The sequence below is a fragment of the Halichoerus grypus genome, chromosome 10 (assembly GCF_964656455.1).
Source record: "Halichoerus grypus chromosome 10, mHalGry1.hap1.1, whole genome shotgun sequence".
Lineage (NCBI taxonomy): Eukaryota > Metazoa > Chordata > Mammalia > Carnivora > Phocidae > Halichoerus > Halichoerus grypus.
This window is the reverse complement of record NC_135721.1, coordinates 22,639,907-22,663,449: the sequence shown is the minus strand read 5'-3', so window position 1 is coordinate 22,663,449 and position 23,543 is coordinate 22,639,907. Positions and strand designations below refer to the sequence as shown.

At 37.5% G+C, this 23,543-nt stretch overlaps 1 protein-coding gene across 3 annotated transcripts in view; it reads right to left on the bottom strand.

Moving 5' to 3' along the window:
- Positions 1-21,420, bottom strand: part of PPP1CB (protein phosphatase 1 catalytic subunit beta) — a 40,800-nt gene extending 19,380 nt beyond the window's left edge. The window contains exons 1-3 of one of the 3 annotated variants that reach the window (XM_036113240.2): positions 21,313-21,420; positions 20,957-21,096; positions 699-830 (exon numbers count right to left, since the gene is read on the bottom strand). In XM_036113240.2, the coding sequence (XP_035969133.1) occupies positions 699-830; positions 20,957-21,008 (184 nt within the window). In that variant the 5' untranslated portion in view covers positions 21,009-21,096; positions 21,313-21,420. Of the gene's footprint in view, positions 1-698; positions 831-20,956; positions 21,156-21,247; positions 21,267-21,312 lie in introns of those variants that run through there. The other 2 variants (XM_036113241.2, XM_036113239.2) reach the window with 2 other exon arrangements.
- Positions 21,421-23,543: the final 2,123 nt, after the last annotated feature.

The following is a 23,543-nucleotide window of genomic DNA, read 5'->3' as shown; positions in this document are numbered from 1 at the left end:
CTGCTATGTGAACTATAGAAAAACACTTTCTGTACAACAATTTTTCTGGCTATAACAATGTGATCACTCAACCTATGGTTATAAGTTTTTGTTTTTGGCCAAAAGCCACTATAAGACTTAAAAAAACAAATATAAACTGTAATGTTATATAATCTTCAAAGTAAAATCACAACAAAAGTAGAACACCATGGATACTGCCATAATGACCCCCAAAACTCTATTCTTGTTTTTTTGTAACTGGTGTATCAGAATGCCTATTTTTCCACATCCTTGACAACACTGGATTATCAGTTTTTGACATTTTTTTTTCCCAATGTGACTACACTTTGGGATTTGTTTTTAAACTGCATTTCACTGATTACTAGTGAGGCTGAGGATCTCACGTTTATTGGCCATGTGAATTTCTTCTAAAATCTACCTTTAAAAAAAAAATCTTTCTCTTGTATTGTCTTTCTTATTTGTTTCTAAGAAACAATCTTTTATAGCAATCTTTTTATGTGATGTATATGTAACAATCATTTTCTTCTTGTCTCTAACATCATTTTATGAAAGTTTCAATTTTTATATTTTATGTAATCAAACCTATCAATCTCTCTTAAACACAAATTTTAAATGTTCTCTCTAGATCACCTTCAGTGTAAATAGGGGAGAAAAACTGGTATTCAAAATAGACTTTCCAACTCTACCTATTTACATACCACAAATTTTCAGCGGCGCTTCCAACTCCAAAAGAATAGGCTGGCTGAGAAAGATCTCCCGAGACTTGATACATAAGCCCCGAACTTCTGCTTCAGTCATCTGCACAATCTTTCCTGGACGACATCCTCGTACTGTTAAACAATAAGTAAAATGGTCAGTTTTAAAAAATGTATCTATAAAATAATAATCCTTAAAAAAAAGTCATGCCCATATTTTGAAGATCAGGAGAGTCACAGAGGAAGCAAACTACCAGACACCCTGTTGTGTCCTATGGCTAACAGTAAGATCATTCCAGTGATCTCTGGCTCCCATCTCTATTGTTGCTGGTTCCTAATGATGCTCCTCAAGGTTGCTGCCACAGAAACGCAGTCCTCTTTGCTCTCCAGGGGCCAACCTCATAGCCCAAGAGACCCAAACAGTTGCAGGGACAGCACCTCTGAGGACAGCCCACTCTCTCAGCAAAGTCTTACACTTAGGAAAAGGCCAAAATACCATCATTAAGAACCAGTGGTTGGGGTGCCTGGGTGGCTCAGTCATTAAGCATCTGCCTTCCGCTCAGGTCATGATCCCAGGGTCCTGGGATCGAGCCATGCATCGGGCTCTCTGCTCAGCAGGAAGCCTGCTTCTCCCTCTCCCACTCCCCCTGCTTGTGTTCCCTCTCTCGCTGTCTCTCTCTCTGTCAAATAAATAAATAAAATCTTAAAAAAAAAGAACCAGTGGTTATGAAGAAAGGGAAATTAAACAAAATGTAGCTGTCGGCAGATAAGATTTAGTTTCACACACTTCCTTGGAATATCAGGAGCAGTCCTAAGAATTAACCACCCCCACCTCCATTTGCTGATCAAAACAAATTTAAAATTAAAATTTAAAAGGTACCAGATAGTTATTAAATTTTAATGCATTATTATGTTCACAGTAGGGCATTATATAAAAAACTCTAAAAGCTATTTAGATGGAGGAAAGCCATTTGTCAAAATGAATGAGCAATAAAATCCATGAACTAATAAGTAACTTCTGGAATGGAGTGGGGAGGAATGGTACATGAGAAGTTCCTTATTTGCCCTATTGAACTGAACTTGTAATCATTTCCTCTCATCATTATCTTCTCCATTGGCTCTCTCTAAATAGACTGCTAGCTCCCATTTAATCTTAACTGAAAAAGGCATTTAAAAAAAGGAAGCAGAGACTGTATCTCTATATATCCCTACCACTTCCCACTTCCAATTAAGTCCACACATTTCTTGTTAAAAATTGCTATGATTCTTTTGTCAGGTCAAGAGGTTTTTTTTTTTTTTAAAAAAAGGCCCCCACATGCAAAAGCCATCCATGTATCTATTCCATTAATACAGTGATATCTAAGTAACAGAAGAAACAAAGACATTGCTGAAATGTTCTTTAGCAAACAGGACAGTTAATAAGATCATCCCTGAAATTCAAAACATGATCAGCAGAACTGTTTTTATTATAAGAACTTTAGCATAGCTTCTGTATGAGTACTAGCTCTCAAATATCAATTACCTACTTCCCATGGATATTTGGATTTTTCTAAGACCAAAATGGGCACCTTACTTTGTACTTTCCATTAAGTATCTACAATACTAGCTTAGATTCAATTTTCTGTGAAATTTTTAACCTTGGCATTAAGTTTTAAAAGCATGGGAAATGATGGTTACAAAATACAGTCTTACCATCAGTGCATCAAGTACCTATCTACTTTTTGGTATACTAAATAGTATTTTTCTCAAAGGATTGAAGATCTCTTGTTGATCTCAGATGACAAATATTCACCCAAAAATAATTATTTAAAGGTAAGAGCAATGGACAAGACAAACAAAATACTTCTGGCTCCTAGAAAAATTTCCACAATTTCTGTTATGATTCTATAGTAATAAAACACTGTTTAGGTTACCAACATTTAGCTGTAACTTGATGACAATCATTATTAAAACTAGTGTGGGTCACTTTGATGTGTCAATTTAAAGTGTCTAAATTATGGTGGGGAATATTTTATCTCATTATTTGTTTTATTTTCTCCGTAAATTATGTGTTTGTTTAATTTTGACCTCCCAAGTAATTTACACTAAGGTGTACTTTGACTAACATTCTTACAGAGCTAAAAACAATTCAACTTATAAGTCATGCTAATCCACAGAAACTAAAAATTTACCCAAACAAAAACACGCCCCATGAAATTTCATTGATTTTAAGATGCATGTTTTTCCCTAATTAAGATCTATGAGTTAGGAGATGCTTTACAATCAATAATTTCTTACAATTTTAATTGGCAGTCACTTTTTGCCTCTTAGTGGCATATAAAATAGTAATGCATTTCATAATCAAATCACTTCTAAGAGTTGATGAAATTAGGGGAGCTAAGGGTTTTTCTAAAGGTTAAGCATTTGACAAATGACCGAATTTTAGGAATAAATTAGCTAAATATTTGGGAAAAGATGGTACCCAGCTAAGGGCAATCCCAGCTGTCAATTCAAAAGTCCTGTTCCCTTATGTAGTCCCACCAGTAAGTACACCCAAATTGCCAAGAGCATTTCAAATTTCTCCCAGTCATCTGAAAAAAAGGAATAAATCAAGGCAAGCTGTTACAAAGGGGAACTAGATCATTACAATATCCATGAGATTCCAGAATTTGGGTATATGAGTTTAGATACAAGTATCCAGTTGGATTATGAAGATACTATAAATCTGCATAATTCATTAGGTGCAAAGCAATTTCACATCAATCATCTCATTTAATCTCTTTGATATCCCAAGAATTAGAAAGGGTAGTCATTATTTACACCATACAACAGAGTTAAAAACCTTGCACAAGATCAGGGAGCCCAGGTTTTATAAGACTAGAGGGAGTAAAAAGCAGCAGAGAAAAATTTAGAGTAACTCAAAACTCTGTCTCCTCTACTGCCACAATAATTTTTTTAGTCAAAGGTTTCCAAGAAAAAAATTTCAGCAGGTAATAATTGTAAACCAGGTAAAAGCACCATTATAGCATACTGTTTAGAAAATACTGCGAGGTATCACACATATACAGTACAGTACACTAACATTATGGGCATTTACTCAATAAATCCAGGGCAGGGACGCCTGGGTGGCTCAGTTGGGTAAGTGTCTGCCTTCGGCTCAGGTCATGATCCCAGGGTCCTGGGATTGAGTCCCACATGAGGCTCCTCGCTCAGCGGGGACCCTGTTTCTCCCCCTGCTTGTGCACTCCATGACAAATAAAATCTTTAAAAAATATATTTTAAAAAGAAAAAGTAATCACCATCCACAGGCAAGATACAGAATACTTCCAGCAGCCCTGAAGGTTCCCTTATACCCTTGACCATACAATAATAATGCCCAAGGTTAGTATTCTTACCTTCTCAGTATGATTAATCTGATCCATTTTTGAATTCTGGATAAATAGAAATATACAGTATATACTCTTTTGCTCATTGACATCTATCCATTTATTGTGTTCAGCAGCCACCTGAAGTATTGCATTGTATCAAACACCATACTGCATCTACCCATTCTATTGGGTCACTTCCACTTTGGCGCTATTATAAATGCTCATGAATATTTGCATACATTTCTCTTGGGTATATATAAAACAGGAGAATTGCTGGGTCATAGGGAAGGCTCAGCTTAAGAAGCTGATATAGCCAGTTTCCCGAAGTGGTTATACCAATTTATAACCCACCAACAATGTTGCTTTACATCTTTACCAACACTGGGTATTATTAGTCTTAAATTTTAGCCGTTTCATTGGGTGAATGGTAGTATTCAATGAGATTTTAATTTGCTTTACCCTGATAACTAATGTTGAATACCTTTTCATATGCTTAATAGGCCACTTGGAAATCCTTTTTTGTGAAGTTCATTTGGACTGTCTTGTAAAAAACTGATCTGTAGAAATTCTTTATATATATCCCAAATGAATCTTCACAGTGTTTTACATCTTGTTAGAGAAATTTTTGCCTCCTCTAAAGGTATTTCCTTACGTTTCCTTCTAGATTCTTTACTGTTTTCACCCATATTATTTGATAATCCATCTTAATTTTGTGTCTGGTTTGAGGTAAAGGTCAAGTTTCATTTTTACCCACACATATATCCAACTGATTTAGCACCTTTTATTGTAAAGGCCACCTTTTCTCCACAGAATTCCAGGGGTAGTGTTGTAGAAAAATTAGGTGACCATACACAAATGGGTCTATTTCTGGAAATTCCATATAGTCCCATTAACCTGTTTATTTTTACATCAGTGCTACACTGTCTTAATTACTGTAGCTTTTTATAAAGTCTTGGTATCTGGTAATACAAGCATTCCAACTTTGTTAAGATTGCCTTTGCTAATCTAGGTCCTTTTACATTTTCAAGTATGTTTTAAAATTGGCTTTTCTATTTTCCCACACCCCAACTTGTGAGAGTTTTAATTGGGAATGAGTATAGTCCAGGAAGAATTACCTTAACAATTTTGAGTTTTCCAATCTATAAACATGACCTCTCTCCTTTTATTTAGGTTGTCGTTTGTTTCTCTCAGTAATGCTTTGTAGAGTTTATGCGGCACATTTTCATTAAATTGAGGGGGCACTGCTTTGTAAACCTGTTTTCTTATTTCATTTTCCAATTGTTTGATGTTAGTATACAAAAATATCATTGATTTTTGAATACTGACTTTGTTTCCTATTCTAACAGTCTGAAGATCCCTTTGGATTTTCCAAGTATACAATCATATCATCTGTGAAGAGAGTTTTACTTCTTTTCCAATTCTTGTATCTTTTATTTTTCACTGAATTGGTTAGGACCTCCATGACAATGTTGAAAAAACTGTGCTAATGGTCTTCCTTGTTTTGTTCCTGAACTCAGAGAAAAAAGCATTCAATATTTCAGCATTATGATAGCTATAGTTTTGTACATACTCACCTAGTTTGCTAAGAATTTTTTATCATGAAGAGTGCTAAAATTTATCAAATATATATATATCTCATCTATTGAGATAATCATATAATCCCATCTTATTCTGTTAATATGATTTATATTGAGTATTCAGCTTCCCTTGGATTCCAAGAATAAACCCCACCAAATTAGGACATTATCTTTCTTATTGTAAGATTCAATTTGCTAATAATTTGCTCATGATTTCTGTGGCTATATTTATGAGAGATATTGGCTGGTAATTTCCTTTCCTTGCTATCTGTCAGATTTGCATATTAGGGTTGTGCTGACTTCAAAAAAAAAAAAGTTGGGTAGTGTTCTGTCTTCTTCTGTTTTCTGTGAGAGACTGTATAAAATTGGCCTAATTTCTTTAAATGTTTAGGTCAGCAGTGAAACCAAATGGGCATGGAATTTTCTTTTTGAGAAGTATTTCAAGTACAAATTAATTTTAACATATATAAGACTATTCAGATTTTCTATTCCTTGTGTCAGTTTTGCCAAAATGAGGTTTCTCATCTAAACTATAAAATTTATTAGCATTATTTACAAAATCTTATTGTCCTTTAAAATACATATGTATAGCTTTTCTCTGAACCACTTGAGAATAGACTGTACACATCGTGCTCACTTACCAGTATATTATTTCCTAAGAATATTCTCTTATATATAGCACAGTATAAGTTAACAGATTCAGGGAATTTAACACTGATATAAATCTTTAATGTGAAGAATATACTACAATTTTAATAATTGTCTTTTTTTTTTAAGATTTTATTTCTTTGACAGAGGGAGACACAGCGAGAGAGGGAACACAAGCAGGGGGAGTGGGAGAGGGAGAAGCAGGCTTCCCGCTGAGCAGGGAGCCCGATGCGGGGTTCAATCCCAGGACCCTGGGATCATGACCCGAGCCGAAAGCAGACACTTAAACCACTGAGCCACCCAGGCACCCCTAATAATTGTCTTAATCACGTCCTTTATAGCATTTTCTTCTGCTCTCATACAGAATTCAAGCCAGGATTATATTATTGCTTTTATCTGTTCCACTTCTTTAGTCTCCATTACTAGTCATGTCTCCTGTATCTTTTTTGATGTTGGTAATCTGTTTTCTATTTTGTACATTATTAGTATTTCTAGGGGGTTTTTCATTTTATTAATCTTTTCAACTACTTTATTTTAAAAAATTATACATTTGCTTTTTGATTTCTGTTCTTATCTTTATTATATCTTATATCTTTCCTTCTACTTTTTTGGGGGTTATAATTTGCTTATTCTTCTATTGTCCTGAAATAGAAGTTTAATGTTCAGACTCCCCCCATATATATTTAAAGCTATACATATCCCTCTAAGCATTGCTTTTTGCTGCAATTACACAAACTTGACACGTATTTAGTTATTATTCAGGTCAACATATTTTATAATTTTTACTGCTATTTCCTCGTTAAGCCAATAAGATATATAAAAATACACCGCTTATTTCTAAATATTTGAGAATTTTCCAGTTTTCTGCTACTGGTTTCTAGTTTATCATTACTGAAATCAGAGAATCCGAGACCTCGTTTCTTTCAAATTTACTGAGATCTGCTTTATGATACATCATATGGCATATTTTAGTAAATGTTCCATACATATTTGAAAAGTGTATACATCCTGTAGTTGTTGGGTAAAGTGTCCCGTGTGTGTCAGTTAGGTCAAGTTTACCGTGATGTTTAAATCTTCTAGATCCTTGCTGATTTTTTTCTTCTGTTACTAAGAAAGGTGCATTAATTAATCTACATGGTTGTGGTTTTGTCTATTTTAACCTTTTGGGTTTTTCAACTTTTCCTTTTGTTTTAGTTCTATAATATTAAATACTTAAAAAATTTAAGATCTGTTATATCTTCCTGTTGAATTCATCCTTTTAACATTAATCCATACCCTTCTTTACCTTTAGTGATACTTCTTGCCTTACCTACTATTTCTTACATATATAGCAATCAGGCTTCTTTTGGTTAATATGTGTATGATGTATTTTTCCCATTCTTGTACTTACTCACCTGTGCCCTTAAATTTAAAGTATGTCCCTTGTAAATAGTAGAGTTAGGTCTTCTGAGCTTTGTCTTGACTGTTTACTCCTTTCTTATTTACTGTAATTACGGACAAAGTTAAGTTCTACCATCCTGTCATTTGCTTTGTTATCACATGTTCTTCATTCCTTTATTTCTCTTTTCTTGCATTTCTTTGGAATAATCAATTATCTTTAATTATTCCATTTTCTCCTCTATTAGCTTTTTAGTAACACATTCTTTTTCTTTTGGTAGTTACTCTAGAGATAACAAATGTTATTTTTGACTGAGTTATCACTTTCTAGCTTTTTGTTCTACAGTTGTCCTATATTGCTTCCATATTTGAAACCCTACAAGCCATAATTATTATTTTAAATAGTATTAACTTATATTTACACATTTATCCTTATTGTTGTTCATTTATTTCTGCAGTTCTGTTCTGGGATCATTTTCTTTCAACATGAACTTTAATATTTTCTAGTACCAGTCTAAATCAGTAAGTTTTCTCAGCTTTTGTGTCTTTATTTTGCCTTCACTTCTGAAGGACATGCTCACTGGATTTAGAATTCTAGGTTAGCATTCTTTCTTTTCTTTCAGCAGACTAAGAGGCTTTTCTGTTTTCTGGTATCTCTAGTTCCAGGTGATATATCAACCATCACTGTTCTCCTGAAGGTAATGACTTATTTCCTCTGGCAGCTTTTAAGATTTTCTTTTTCTTGATTTTTAGCGGTTAAGTCTATGATGGGTCTCAATATGGTCTTATTCGTATTTTTCCTACCTGGAATCCACTGAGCTTTAATCTGTTTCGGTATCTTTCTCAGTTTTGGCAAATCCTTGGTCAACATTACCTCCAGCCCCTATCTCCTTTCCTTCTGGGACTCCCATTATGTATGTTAAGCCTTTCGACTGTCTCCTGCTTTATTTCCCCTCCATATTTTTCTCAGCACTGCGTAATTTCTAAACAACTTTTTCTTCCCTCTAGCTTACTTCTCTCTTTCTAATGTGCTAGTAAGCCCAACTCTCAAATTCTCATTTTTAGTTAATGTATTGTTTTAGTTGTAAAGTTTTCAGGTCTCTGATAAAATTTTCCATCACTTATCTTGAACATATTAAATCAGTTACAGTCTCTCTGTGTTAATTTGAATATCTGAATTATCTATGGATTTGTTCCCTTTTTTCCTCTTGATTTTTGGTCAGTTAGGCCTACATTGTCCTGTAGCATTTTGCTGAATGAAATATCTATTATGAATGAAAATTGTGTAAGTTCTAGATGACATCCTTCCTTTTAGGAAGTAGTAGGTAGTAGGCAGACTGACAGTGACTTATATTTTCTTGAGAGCTGTGGTCTACTTCAGTTTTGCTCTCAATCTTAGGGAGTGGCCATGATGGAGTACCAATGGAAAACTCAAGAGTGTAATACAGCCCCTGTAACTTAGCAGTCTTCAACTTTTGCCTCTCTGGCACTAGGGTGATGCTGGAATCTCTGCTCGGAATTTTAGCTTTCCAGGCACTGTTTTCTTCTGGGTTTCTTTCAATCTTCTCTTGCACGTGTGTCCTTAAAAGTTAGTCAATGACTTTAGGGGGACCTGACTACAGATTTTGGGTTTAGAGTCTATGTGGTTCTCTCCTCTTTTGGATTTAAGTTTCAACTGTTTTAATGGCCTCAGATGTCCACCTCTCCTCTGGTCCAGTGAAACTGCCACTTTTTGTTTGGGATCTATTCCCCCATACCTCCAGGAAAAAAGCCAGAGTGATTGGTGAGCTTACTGGTGCTTCCCTTTTCTCAAAGATCAAAACCCTCAAACATTTCCTATGTTGGTTGCTCAAGTAATTATAGAAAAGGACATAAAATATGATTATTGGCCACACATTAGATTCAGATGATTACATATAAAGAAATTTGAAGAATACCTTGCAAAGGCCTAGACACTATAGGCCCTAACCCCGTATTTTACCAGTCCTGAATGAATGAATCACACAATTTTGGTGGGAGCATCAAAGCCTCCTCCTCCTCCTGATAGGTAATCTTTCTGCACAATCATGTCTACATCAGGAAAGGGGAAAAACATGAAGATCTGAGGATCAAATCTGGCCCAATGCCTGGTTTTGTGAATTGTTATTTTTCTTAAATGGGGGAAAAAAAGACATAAAAATTATATAACATTTCAGTGTCCATATATAGTGTTTTACTGGAACACAACTACTCTTGTTATTTTTTTTTTTCTTCCTCCCACCCTCGTTATGTATTATCTATGGGCACTTTCACCATACAGTGGCAGAGTACATTAGTTGCAAGGGAGACAGGGAGCACTCCCCCACTTCACACTGCTTCTTATGGTACTACAAATTGCAGAGATACAGTTATAACTCAACAGTGTCTTGAGTGTCATGCTTGTTGCTGTACTGCAACATTTTACTTTTACTACAGTACATACTCATCATGTCAAAGCAGAAAAACAGAATGCAAATGTTACACTTTTAAAGCACAGTGGAGTGTGGATTATTTTGTTACTGAATTAGATGGCTAGGCATTGTATTTATAACATTACAGCTGTGCTTAAAATATATATATTATATATATATTTTCACATTACCAGACTAAGCACTCATCACAACATTCCCATTTGACCAGAAAGCAAGTCAGAAAAATTTAAAAATTTTAAATGGAGTAGAATTTCTTCACAAAAATAAAAATGAGACTGCAACCAAAGTTAAGTTTCTAAGTGGCTCATGTTTTAGCAAGAGAGAAAAGCCATTTTACTAATGGTGAGTTAATGAGATCATGTTTGATTGGAAAAGCCAAAGAAATATGTCCCAAGACAATAAACTTGTTTAAGATTATCAACCTTTCTGTAAAAACAGTTCTTGAAGTGTTGAGGACAATGAAAGCAACATCAATAATCAGTCAAAAAAAAAAAAAAAAACCAAATGATTTTGAGTGGTTTTCCTTGGCTCTTGGTGAGTTCACAGACATTACCAATACTCAGCTGTTGCTTATTTGGGAGCCAATACTGAATTAAGTGACTGGAGAGTTAGCCTCTATGAACTGTCTATGTGGAACTACAGGCAAAAATTCAGTCGGTTAAGTGTCTGCCTTCGGCTCAGGTCATGATCCCAGGGTCCTGGGATCGAGTCCTACATCAGGCTCCTTGCTCAGTGGAGAGCCTGCTTCTCCCTCTGTCTGCCACTCCCCTCCCCCCGGCTTGTGCTCTCTCTTGCTAACAAATAAATAAAATCTTAAAAAAAAGTTAAAAAAATATTTTCAAGAAGCTGAGAAAAGCAAAACAAAAAGTGATGGTGGCAAAAATACACATGGAACACAACAAAAAACCCAGTTGGACAATTTTATAAAGCTTATGAAATTTTAAGGTGTTTATAGTCTATGAAGCAACTGCTCAGCAGAAAGACATTTTATTTTTTATTTGTTTTTTGGGGGTCAGGAGGGGCAGAGGGCAAAGGAGAGAGAATCTTAAGCAGGCTCCTAGTCCAGCGCAGGGCTGGGATCTCATGACCCTGAGATCATTACCTCAGCCAAAATCGACTTAATTTAATGAGCCACCCAATTTAATGAGCCACCCACATGCCCCAACAGAAAGATATTTTAATCTATGATGTATTGTTGAACCCGTGGTATCACTAGTGAATGTCATTAGTGTTTATGAACTTAACCATTGTCAGTTCCATGGATATTTGTCAGAAATAAAAGCTGAGTATCTTGAATTGCCCTACCACACAGCAGTATGATGGCCAAGTAGTGATAGTTTTATTGTGATTTTTTTGAGCTCAGGGCAAATTTTTCCGAATGACAATAATCACTATCACTACTACGGGGAGTTTTATAAATTAAGATTTTGCTGCAAACCTGATAGTGTTTCCTAATGATTCAATCTAATATTGTAAGGCAAAAAATACTTAACACACGAAAGGTATACTATGGTAAGTCATTCTGATAACTAATGTTGCTTGAATCGCAAGCAAACGTCAAAGCTGCTTTATACATTCCCAGGGCTGTCAAAAGTTAAAACAAGATCTTCATTTCCTCACAGATTTGCATTGGATATATTTTCTAAGCTCAAACCACAGTTCCACAACATTCTTTAGATCTCAGTGCTAGTGCAAAATATATCAAAATCTATTTAACTGTGTAGTTGAGGAGCTTCCACCTAGCCCTCTACTGGAATTGGTTTGTGTGCAATGTGATGACATGCTAAAAGGCAAATATCAAGAAAGGAGTAATAGAATTCTATAAATGCTTTCCAAATGATGACTAAAATCATTAACTAAAATCATATGCTTGTGGATTGATACCAGTATTTGGCAGTACCGATCTGTGTTAAAAGATACCTTCCAAGATGAAATACAGAAGATCTCATTACAGATCAGCATTAACAGATGAACACTTGCAATCGAACCTCAATTAAACAAAATGTTATCTTCTCCCAAAAGAAATCCCCTCCTCCTATCATTAAACAAATTGTACTCACTTGTTATATTTCAAATTTCATATTCACGTAAAAACTTTTTCAATGCAGGTTTGTCTTTTAAGTTACAAATGGTATGTGAAATACAGGTTTTTATGCGTATTTTGTGTATACTAAATTTTGTTTCAATAACCATCTGCTATTTTCTCCAGCAAGTTCTTACTAATAACTGCCTTCTCTAAAGTAGAAAGGATGCCAAGAAAAAAGCAACCCCACTATCTATCATGTATGCCCCATGAAATCTTAGTAATCTTCATGAACCTTTAATATTTTAATTCACACTCTATCGTGCCCCCCAATTCATTCAAGTTTACATATAAATAGCAAAGTTAACTTAAATCCAGACTTCCTAAGTTTCCTAATTTTTTTTCCTGTAGAATGAAATGGCAATTTCTCCATATTTAGCACATACGCCTCCCTTTAAGCCACAAAAAAAAGGAAAGGTAAAATTTTTACAAGTGGCTAAAATGTGGAATTTGGGTTTTAAGTGAATGAATTAGGCAGCTGTCATAATTTCAATTTATCTTAAGTCTGCTGATAGGAATAATTAATGTGGCCTTCAGGAGCTCTGTGCAATACCTCAAACCGTAATACTGTGTATATACATGAACATATTTTTCTGAGAAGGCCTATGGCTTTCATGAATTCTCAATGGGGCCTGTGAATAACTGTAAGTTAAAAAGGGATTCCAGATACACTGGTAAACAAATAATGAGAAAAGAGGAAAGAAGAAAAGTAACAGATACAGGTGAGAGCCAGATGTTTCAGGAACAGAGGAAGCGTGCCCTAGCTCTATGGGACCAAAGTGTGATCCCCTTTCCACTATGTTGACATCTGCACGGTACAAAAGCAATGGTGGGCAAAACTGCTAGCACCTTAGCACAAACCAAAGCAGTGGCACGGAACTGTACTGGTAGTCACTGACGGCGTTCGCTGCCGTGCACTTACAGAGAAACACAAAAAAGTCCAGTTTCACTTAAGAATGCCCTTGAGTAGTAAAAACAATCAATTTTATTAAATCTCCACCACTGAGTATGTCTTTTTAATATTTTGTATAATGAAATGGAAAGTATCCATGAAGCATTTCTGCTGCATACCGAAGTGCAATGGCTGTCTTCAAGAAAAGCACTCATGTGACTGTTTTAAACAGTTTCAAGCCGATCTAGCCACACTTTTCACAGAACATCTTTTTTATTGTAAAGCACAACTGACAAACTATTTACACTTAGGTATTTAACAGATACTCTTGAAAATGAACAAAGTGAGTCTGTCATTTCAAGGAAAACAAGTGACAGCATTTGTGCTAATGATAAAACCCAAGCTTTCAAGTGAAAATTAAAATTCTGGAAACCTTGTATTTAACACCATGAATTTGACAGGTTCTGATATCTTGTTGTAGAATTAACAAATATGATTTTTTAATATTGTGTAAGACGTGTCAACATTTGAACATCGGCATGACTTGGTTTAGCTGATGTTTTCCAAATGACCAGTGCATGTTACAGAGAATGTGTAAGATACATTTAAAGTGCAAGATCAATGGATTTTCATGTAAAGTAACAAAAAAAACCTCACTGATATTTCAGCTTCCACATTACAACTAAGTTTAAGAAATTACTTGTTGATTTCTAATATAACATTAAAGAATATCCACAATGATCTAAAAAGACTATTAAAATACTCCTTCATTTTCCAATTACATATCTGTATGATTAACTTCTATAAAACCAGATGTTAGAGAGATTTACTTATCACTATTTTTGTTGTTTTAGAAAGCATTATTTATGCTAACATGTAATGGGTTATCTTCAAATGAATTAAAAATAGATATTTTAAAATTGTTTTATTTTTAATACAGTACTAATAACTCACATAAACAAAAGCTCTTGTCCTCCATTCTTATTTTATTTATTTATTTATTAAAGATTTTATTTATTTACTGAGAGACACAGCGAGAGAGGGAACACAAGCAGGGGGGAGAGGGAGAAGCAGGCTTCCTGCGGAGCAGGGAGCCCGATATGGGGCTCGATCCCAGGACCCTGGGATCATGACCTGAGCTGAAAGCAGACGCTTAACCGACTGAGCCACCCAGGCACCCCATTCTTTTTAGTAGTATAAAGTGGTCCCAGGACTCAAAAAGTTTGAAACCCACTGCTCTAGTCCCTAGCCAAAAGAAGGCATACAACAAATCTCCTTAAATTACCTTTCACCATGTTCTGCCTAGAAATATCTCTGTCCCTCAACACCAACACTAGTATGCCAAACCAGATTACAAACTCTGGATGATGGAAATAGGAAAGAAATGTTTTTTGTTTTTTTTTTTTTAGTTTTAGATATAGTGTTCCATGATTCATTGTTTGTGCAGGAAAGAAATGTTTTACACATACATACACATATATGAGGAAAGTGGTTGTATGCAATTAACACAATGTAGAGGTCCCAATATATGTTAGATCCTCACAAGGAATGGCCTTCTCAAAAATTACTATGGGGAGTGTTCAGGGCTCAGCAGCATAAAAAGTCCTCTATTTTCTCAGTTCAGGTTTATACTAAACAGTAACAGCAGCTAACATTTTCTTTTATTATGTATCAAGAATTGTTCAAAGTGTTTTATCTGTTGCATCTCTACAGATACATTATGAAGTAGATACTTAGTACCATCCCCAATATGCAGAAGAAACTAGGCCAGGGCTGAAATTAAAATACATGCAGAACCTGTACCCTAAACCAGTATAAATACGGCCTCCCACTTTATCAATACTGATGTATCTTGAGCAAATACGTAACAGTAAACATCTGATTATCATTCAGGATTAGCTACTGCAGTTAAGGCTTATATTCATAAAATACATTCCTTACTGTCACTATATAATTTAGATCTTCCTCACTCAGAAGCCTAGTCATTTTCTCTGATTACTTTGGCTCAATTATTTGATAAATATTCAAATAACATAGTTGAAACCTGCTAATACCTATTAAGTTTCCTTCTCAATTTACTAACTGAAATAAAAGTCATTATAACCGTGAAATATAGCATTAAAGAAAGCTATATAATAGATGTCCTTAAACTTATTTTATTATGAAAATTAACTTTTGATTTTTCTCAATCTTGAAAATAGGAGGTAAAACTAGGGGAAAAGTTAAAGTGGTGTTAGACAAATACTCAAAGCAAGAAAATGCTTTGGTCAACCTCTGATTGACTAGAAGGGAACTTCGGGATATTCTGATGAACATTCTGGGGATGAAATTCCTTTACAGTGAGGGGCGCCTGGGTGGCTCAGTTGGTTAAGTGTCTGCCTTCGGCTCAGGTCATGATTCCCAGGGTCCTGGGATCGAGCCCCGCATCGGGCTCTGCATTCAGCGGAGAGCCTGCTTCTGCCTGCTGCTTTGTCTACTTGTGCTCTCTGTCTCTCTGTCAAATAAATAAATAAAATCTTGAAAAAAAAAAAAGAAATTCCTTTACAGTGAAATAAACTGTGTCAAAACCTCTAAATTACACAGTGTTGGCACATACCAGGACCCAAAGGCAATGTTGCCACTATTACATAAAGACCTCTTACTTGTCCTTGCACAGATGCAGGTAAATGTGGGAAGGCAGAAAGAGCCCTGAGGCCAGGGATTTTCAGGAAACATATATATACCCTCATAAATCACTCTGCTACACATGTGAATAGAAGCAGAATAAAGGACAACTGCCACTGTCCTTTTACTAATTTTTCTACTGCATTACAAAAGTACCCACCTAGACCAGGGACTGAATTCCTCCATTACTGGGAAAAGACTGGCTACTGGTTATTTATACTTGCTTAACTTCAGAATGAGTTTCTGCATTTTTAGTCTTCTACCTCTAATTGAAGAATAAAGACTATTTCCACTAAAGCATTTTTAATTTTATCTAACAGATGGAAAGTCTCTGTCGTATGGTGTATTTCAGAGAATGAGGTGTAAAAAAAAATTGCATTCCACCTACTAATAACCAAGACTTCAAAGGTAATCCAATTCAATCCTGGAGAAAGGTAGAGGTTGTACAAGAAAAGAGATGTGACTCTGATCACTTTCTCCTTCCTATATTCACTGATTCTCTATTTTTCCAGGAAAAATAAGCCTTGAAATGGCTATTTACAGCTGCTAGAAGGGCAGTGACTGCTGTGTGAGGGTATAAATTTGTATCCACTCAAAATTAAATTCTAGAAAATTCAACTGGGAATTCCCATCACCCACACCACACCACTGCTAAACCTACTGCATTTACAGACCATTTCTTCTCTTTGCATCCCTATATCCCAAGACTTCCAGGATAACCTTTGTTTCAGAAATACTTAATGATTTCAGTTATTATTTCTAGATATCTCGACATATATACCAATATTATTTTACCTCTGGTAAAACTGAGAACACATGCCCCCGGAATGAACACCGTTAAATAGTAAACATGGTAAATAAGATAATAGAGGGAAAACAGCCTACTAGATACAATTTGCAATCTTCCCCATTAATCCTAAATCTTAATATATAACCCTGTCTCTGGATTCAGATGTAAACAGATTTCTAAATCCCAATGAATTCTAATCTTGGATTTAAATATTTACCAAAAAAGCTCCAGCTCTGCATTCATATAACAAAACAGAAACACTTCTGGACTGCTTCAAACTTTTCTCTCATTTACTGGAATGAATTAACAGGAAAACAAACCTAATTTCTGAGTCAGTTAAAAAATGTATCACCTTTATATATCCTCTACCTTCTCCTCCAGGAAGAGGCAAGAGAAGAGAGAAAGCATCCCTCAGATGATCTTCCCTACTCCTCAACCTGCTCTTTTCTAACAGACCTGGCCTTGGATCTATACACAACACCTTCCCTGTGGAAGCTGAGGTTGCCAGGAGCAGCTAGACTAGCACTTCCTTTAAACTGCCTCAACTTTAGACTTCTGGTCATAATTAAACAGTTTAAATTGGGGGGGAAAAGGCTTTGAACAGTCTGGCAGTTCCTCAAAAGGTAAACATATAGACTTACTGTATGACCCAACAATTCCATTCCTAGCTGTATACCCAGAGAAGTGCCCACACAAAAACTTGTACATGAATCGGTTTATAGTCAAATAATAGTCAAAAAGGGGAAACAACTCTAATATCCACCAAGTGATGAATAAATAAAATGTGGTATATTCATACAGTGGAATATCATTCATCCACAAAAGGAATGAAATACTGAGACATGACACAATATGGATGAATTTTTAAAACATCAGAAGAAGCCAATCACAAGAGACCACATATTACATGTTTTCATTTATACGAAATGTCTAGAACAGGCAGAATCCATAGAGACACAGAAACAATAGTGGTTGCCTAGTGCTGGGAGAGGGCTGAAAGAAAAAAGGAGCGTTGGCTAATGGCAACAGGATTGTTTGAGGGTGGTGGTGGTGAAAATGTTCTAAAATTGATTGTGGTGATGGCCGCACAACTGTGAATATACTAAAAACCATTTAATTATACACTTCAAATAGGTGAATTACACATATCTCAATAAAACTTTTATTTAAAGAGAGCTTTAATGTGGTTTTATTAATCTATTTCATTTTTCAAATCCATTCCTTTTTTAACCTTCAAAAGGACGTATAAGAAAGCTTCCTATTTGCTTAGTCTGTCTCAGCCTAACTGAATTTTTAGAGTACATGATCCACAAGAAAGGAAATGATCACAGTTCCACAAATTCAGACATAATACACACACAGTATATATACACATATAATATACATAATAAAATACACAATACATATAATAGGCATGTGTTAATTATCAACTGGTAAAGCTGAGTTTTTAAACACCTGGATCAAGTCTGGTTGGGAACAGAGCTAGTGGGAAGCAGTTTCTCATCCTATCCTCTTCCCAAACACATCAATCTTCATTCCATTTCACCTCCTCCCAAAATAAACACATTTATAATTTGAATAAAGTTTGCAAGGTGATTATGCTATACTCCCACTGCCATCCTAACTCCTTTTGGAACTAGTGATCAAAGTAAAAAGCTTTCACTGGGTTTTCCAGAACACCCATAGGAACTAGATTTAATTTATACAATCAGTCAAGAGCACTATTATAAGCCACAAGAATGTGGTAACAGGGTCACTACAGGGGATAGCATGGCAGGCGTCTTTGGCTTTTAGTTCCAAGTAAAACTTAACCCAATATACTGGAGGAATATGCATTATTCACACAATAAATCAGTATAGTGTTTTGCATTAAATAACAAATTTTTTTAAATGTTCTAAAGGCACTTTGAAATTATCATCAACCACATGCCCACTCAAAAAAGAAAAAACACAAAGCAACTCATAAAATACAGTTACTAAAAGTGTTACAGCTGATTGGCAATTTGATATAATAAAAAAAAAGTCAAGAGCATGTTTTGGAATTACAATTAACATTTTAAAATGAGATGAAGTCCTGCTGATGTTTTCCCCTAATGTGGAGACATTCTGACCAAATTTTAACTTTTATGTTCATTTAATACTTTAAAAAAAAATCTAACTGTAGCTATTCTGCTAGGCAGCTTTTACAAAATACCATCATTTGAATCTGAGTTAAATTTAATGAGCAAATAACATCACTGAAAACCAAGGCAGACAAAACAATTTTTATTTGAAGACTAAAAATAATTACTTTTTAGAAAATCCAAGTCTGTTCTGGATGTCTTTGAATAGGTCTAGATTTTGGAAGGGGAAAAGAAAAGGAGCCTGCAGATCCAAGGAGGTGCTGTCAAACTAAATGTACTTCTGGGATTAAGAAGCAAGTAATGAAACTCTACTGATGGGAGTGTGTTGAATATATGAACCAAGAGGAGGCTGGAAAAGCCCAGAAATCACTTTAGACTGGCAGCTCCTTTTGTTTTCTTTTTGGATTCCTGGTGACTAGCATAAAGCAGGTCAATAAATGCTTGCTAATCTAAAAGGGGAAAATGTCTAAACTAGGTTTCTTACCAAAAAAAAAAAAAAAAAAAAAGGGTGGGAGGAGAAACATTATCCAAAGCCAGAACCAAACATTTAATCTGAATTCACAAAACTAATGGAATCACTCAGCCTATCTTTCTCCCTCCATACCTTCCTTCCAATAAACTTAACAAGCCACTAGTGAAATTTCTGTCATTAAAAAAAAAGTACATCTAACTTAAAAAATTCAAGATCAAACATTTAAAAACACATAAATCTACTGTTTTATGCCTATAAAGTATTCATATATGTTAATTGTATGAAAAATAGAAGGGAAGAAGTTGAGATACAAACATCAGGTTTTTAAAATACTTAAATTTACAAACCAAGCCTGGATTTCCCCCAAAAGTTAATGAGACATTAAAATTCTTAAGTAGTTTTATTTCCCTCTTGAAACAATGCACAATTACAAAATACAGTATTTTTTCAAAGTAAATATCTCATAGACCCAGCAAGATGTTCACATCTGTTAAAGTCTACCAAGTCTTAAGCAGTGAACACTGACTACAGGCACCAGGGGGCCTCCCAGGAATAACTTGATATTAGTAAAGGAAAAGGTAAGTAAGAGTTTCTGGTAAAACTTTGCTTCTTATTCAGTCTTAAGACTGCTGGGAGGCTTTCACATCTGGAGCAAATAAACTGTAGTTTGTTACACAACGGGGACACACAGAACTGATGAGATACCGACACATCGGCTGAAAAAAGGAACTAGCCCGCCACCCCCCCAATACAATCTTCTTTGATTATTTCCCAAATATAAGTATATACTGCGCTTCACTGTTGTAAACAGTTACCTTCAGGTAATCTGAAAGCAAATAATAAGTTAGTGCATATGCACTCCGACGTTTCCAACAGAGAAGACTAAATTTTCTTAAAGGCTTATTTTCTCTTCTACACATTCACAAAGCAGTTAGTGGTGACGCAAATTTTAGGGTAAAGGGATTCACTGGCCGAAGACTACGATTAACTTTGAGTATTATCCTGGCCTCTCTCTTCCCTTTCCCTCAATCCCCCAACCCAACCTAAAACTGTTCAATAAAAACAGAAGGACTCGGAAACTTCAAAAGCCGCAAAGACTTGTAAATGCCTTTTAAACACAAGAGAGGCTTCACAACAGACCTTATTCTAAGTTTGTGCAGAAATTAAATCCTTCTCAAACCTGTTAAACTCTAACCCGAAAGCTAATCCCGTCAGCAAACGCGTCTACATATTTCTTTCTTGAGTGCATCTTCAGCTCGATCAAAGACCTCTGTTTTACTCTTTTTTTACCCAAATTTATTTCCAATAAATTGGAGGTTCTTAACTCCCGCTAATGTTAACCTCTCCTTAAACAGAGTTCGTCCCATAGCATCATGTAAAAATGCAGAAGAGATCCAACAACTGTCTCAACGGGAAGGTTTTTATAAAATTCACTCCCGGAACAAGAATCGGAGGCAGCCAAGGGCAATGCACAAAGAGAACAGAGAAGAAATACACGTTCCACGGACATACAATGCACAGAAGCTCGCATCCTCGCACCCTTCTTGGGAAGGGTCACCCAGCACCCTTGGGCTCCTCGCAGCCCCCGGCCGGCGCGACGCCGTGACGGTCCCCGAGGGTCCGCGGGGACCCTGCCCGCCGAGGACGGCCCCTCTCGCATTGCCTCCCACCGACCGTGTTCCCGGAGGCCGCTCCCCCCGGCCAAGCAGCCTCTTCGCTCCCTCCTCCGCGGCCGCCGCGGGGCGGGAACGGGGGTCCCCTCGGGTTTCGGCGGCGGAGGGGGAAGAAGGGCTGAAGGGGGCGCCCCCTCCCCGCGGCCGGCCGGGCCCCGCACTCACCCTCCAGCAGTCGGGTGATGAGACTGTCCACGTTCAGCTCCCCGTCCGCCATCTTGTCGGCACCAGACGCTCCTTCCCGGCAGCGGGAACAAGGGCTTCACGGCGGCGGAGGCTGCGGCGACCGCTCGGCGCTCCCTCACCTACAAGTCACGCGGCGTTTCGACCCCGGTTCCAACTCCCCCTTTTCCCCGGGCCCTCCCCCCACCCCCTCCCCACCAAGTAGTGGAGCGCGCGTACACTCGGAGGCACACACGATAAATAAATAAATAAACAAGTGGGGCCCCCACGAACCGGGCCGCGTCAGACCCAGCCGCCACCTCCTCCTCCTCGGCACCGCCCAACTCCGCAAAGCTCACCAGCGCCGCCGACGGCCCCACCCGCAGCGCCACTCACTGCACACCGCCCTTCCCCGCCACCGCGCCACGCAGCCCTCCGCGCAGGCGCACGGCGCTCGCCTCCGCGGCCCACCCCCCCGCCACGGCCCTGGCCTTCCGCGCAATCGCACTGGGCTCGGTTCTCCCGCCGCTGCCGCCGTCGCTGCCTTCGCGCAGGTGCGTCGCCCTCCCTCGCCACTTCCACTGCGCCGAATCGCCGCGGCGGCGCAGGCGCCCCGAGGCTGGCGGGGTTCGCTGGGCTGGGGAAATTCCCATTAGGCGGAGCGCGCGTGGGCAGCGCTGACCTTCCAGCTACCCAGCTGCCCGGGTCGGGGCTGTGTGCCGGCAGCGTTGTTGGGCACTTCCCGCCTCGTTTTTCTTTTCTTGGCTTCCTTCCCTAGTTTTGCAAGCAATTCTTCATGTTTCCGTTAACCGGGAAACGTGGACTATATTACCCATGTTGGAAACCCAAGTTTACGTGTTTGGGAAGCCAGAAGGGGTTACTATGCTGGAAAAGTTTGACATTGCAAATAAGGGTTTTATACCCTATTGTTCCACAAGGCTAGTTGCCCAAGTGTCTGGATGAAATACGTTAAAGTGGGCTCTGGAACGGTCAGCAATAATATTTTACGTGGGTACTGCTGTATCCTGCTTCCACACATCTTACATCTCCGTCCACTCTGTGCATACTATTTTCCCCCAGTGCTTTCTTGTTCATACCTCCATTATATTGCTTAATCATCCTGCCTTGTAATTGTTTATGCGTTTATCTCCTACACTGGACTGTAAGCTTCTACAAGGTAGACCCACCAATTATCTGGCACATGGAAGAGGAGGACAAAGAAACATGGAGGTTCAGAAAGGTTGGTTGCCCAGCTGTTCTTTCCACCACATAATTCTGCCTCTAGAAAGGCAGGAGGAAGAGTAGCCACGCGAACGATCTAGGGAAGTCAGAGTTTTTGGCCTGTTCTAAGAAGGTGGTCAGATCAAAGGTCTTTACTCATTTCTCAGGTATTTGTCCAGAAACTCCGACAAGGTGCGTTCCCAAGCTCAAGGCAGTGCTTTTCCCACTCACACGTCACGAATACTAGGTAACATTGAGATTCTTGTATATGTTCTGGCACTGTTTTAAATGTTCTACATTATCCTATTTAATCCTTAAACCAGCCCTATGAGGTAAGTACCATTCTCTCTACTTTGTAGACGTGATTAATTGAGGTACAGAATGATTAGATACGTAGCCCCAAATTACACAAGTAAGAAACAGATCTGGGATTCAAACCCAGGCATCTAGTGCCAGAGTTTGCACTCTTAACAATTGTGATATACTCCCTCTCAGTATATGTAAACTGAGATGCTTAAATATGCATGTGCTGTCTCACAAACTTGGAAAGTAGAAACCATAGGGTTTTTTTGTTCGTTTTTGTTTTTTGTTTGGTTTTTTTGTTTGTTTGTTTGTTTGGAGGGCCAGGGAGGAAGCATTGTCCAATCAAGTGCTTTGTAATGGTCCAGATGACTTACAGAGCTAGGGTTTCCTTTTTTTTTTTTTTTTTAAGATTTTATTTATTTATTTCACAGAGAGAGAGACAGCGAGAGAGGGAACACAAGCGGGGGTGGGGGGGGGGGAGAGGGAGAAGCAGGCTTCCCGCAGAGCAGAGAGCCTGATGCGGGGCTCGATCCCAGGACTCTGGGACCATGACCCCAGCCGAAGGCAGACGCCCAACGACTGAGCCACCCAGGTGCCCCCAGAGTTAGGATTTCCTAATGCCTTTTTTTTTCTTCTAACTTTTTCTCCATTTGGGATTTAGCTTGTACATTGATGGTGAGCATAGAACAGGTGACAACTATAATGGTGATCCTGTCTGGAGTAGTTTTCACAGACTCTTATTGCCAGTTCATTTGGGGGCTTTTGGGGGTGAAGAAATGGTTCATCACATTCTTGTTCTATTAAAGAACATTTTTTTATTCCCTGTTTTATTCCAAAAGAAGGGATTTAGGGTAGCTTATGAAAATACATGCGGTAGAATAAATTAAAAATAAGTACAGAGAAAAATAGGACAAAAGAAAACAAAGTAGGAAAGATAAAATAAAGCCAGCAGTTTTGTATGCAAAGTGCATGGCGTAAGGTACTGTTGGTTTGCTAGGGATGGGCCACAGATATAATTCTAAGCTTTTTAGCAACCAGAGAAAAGATCAGTTGCAAGTGGAGTAAG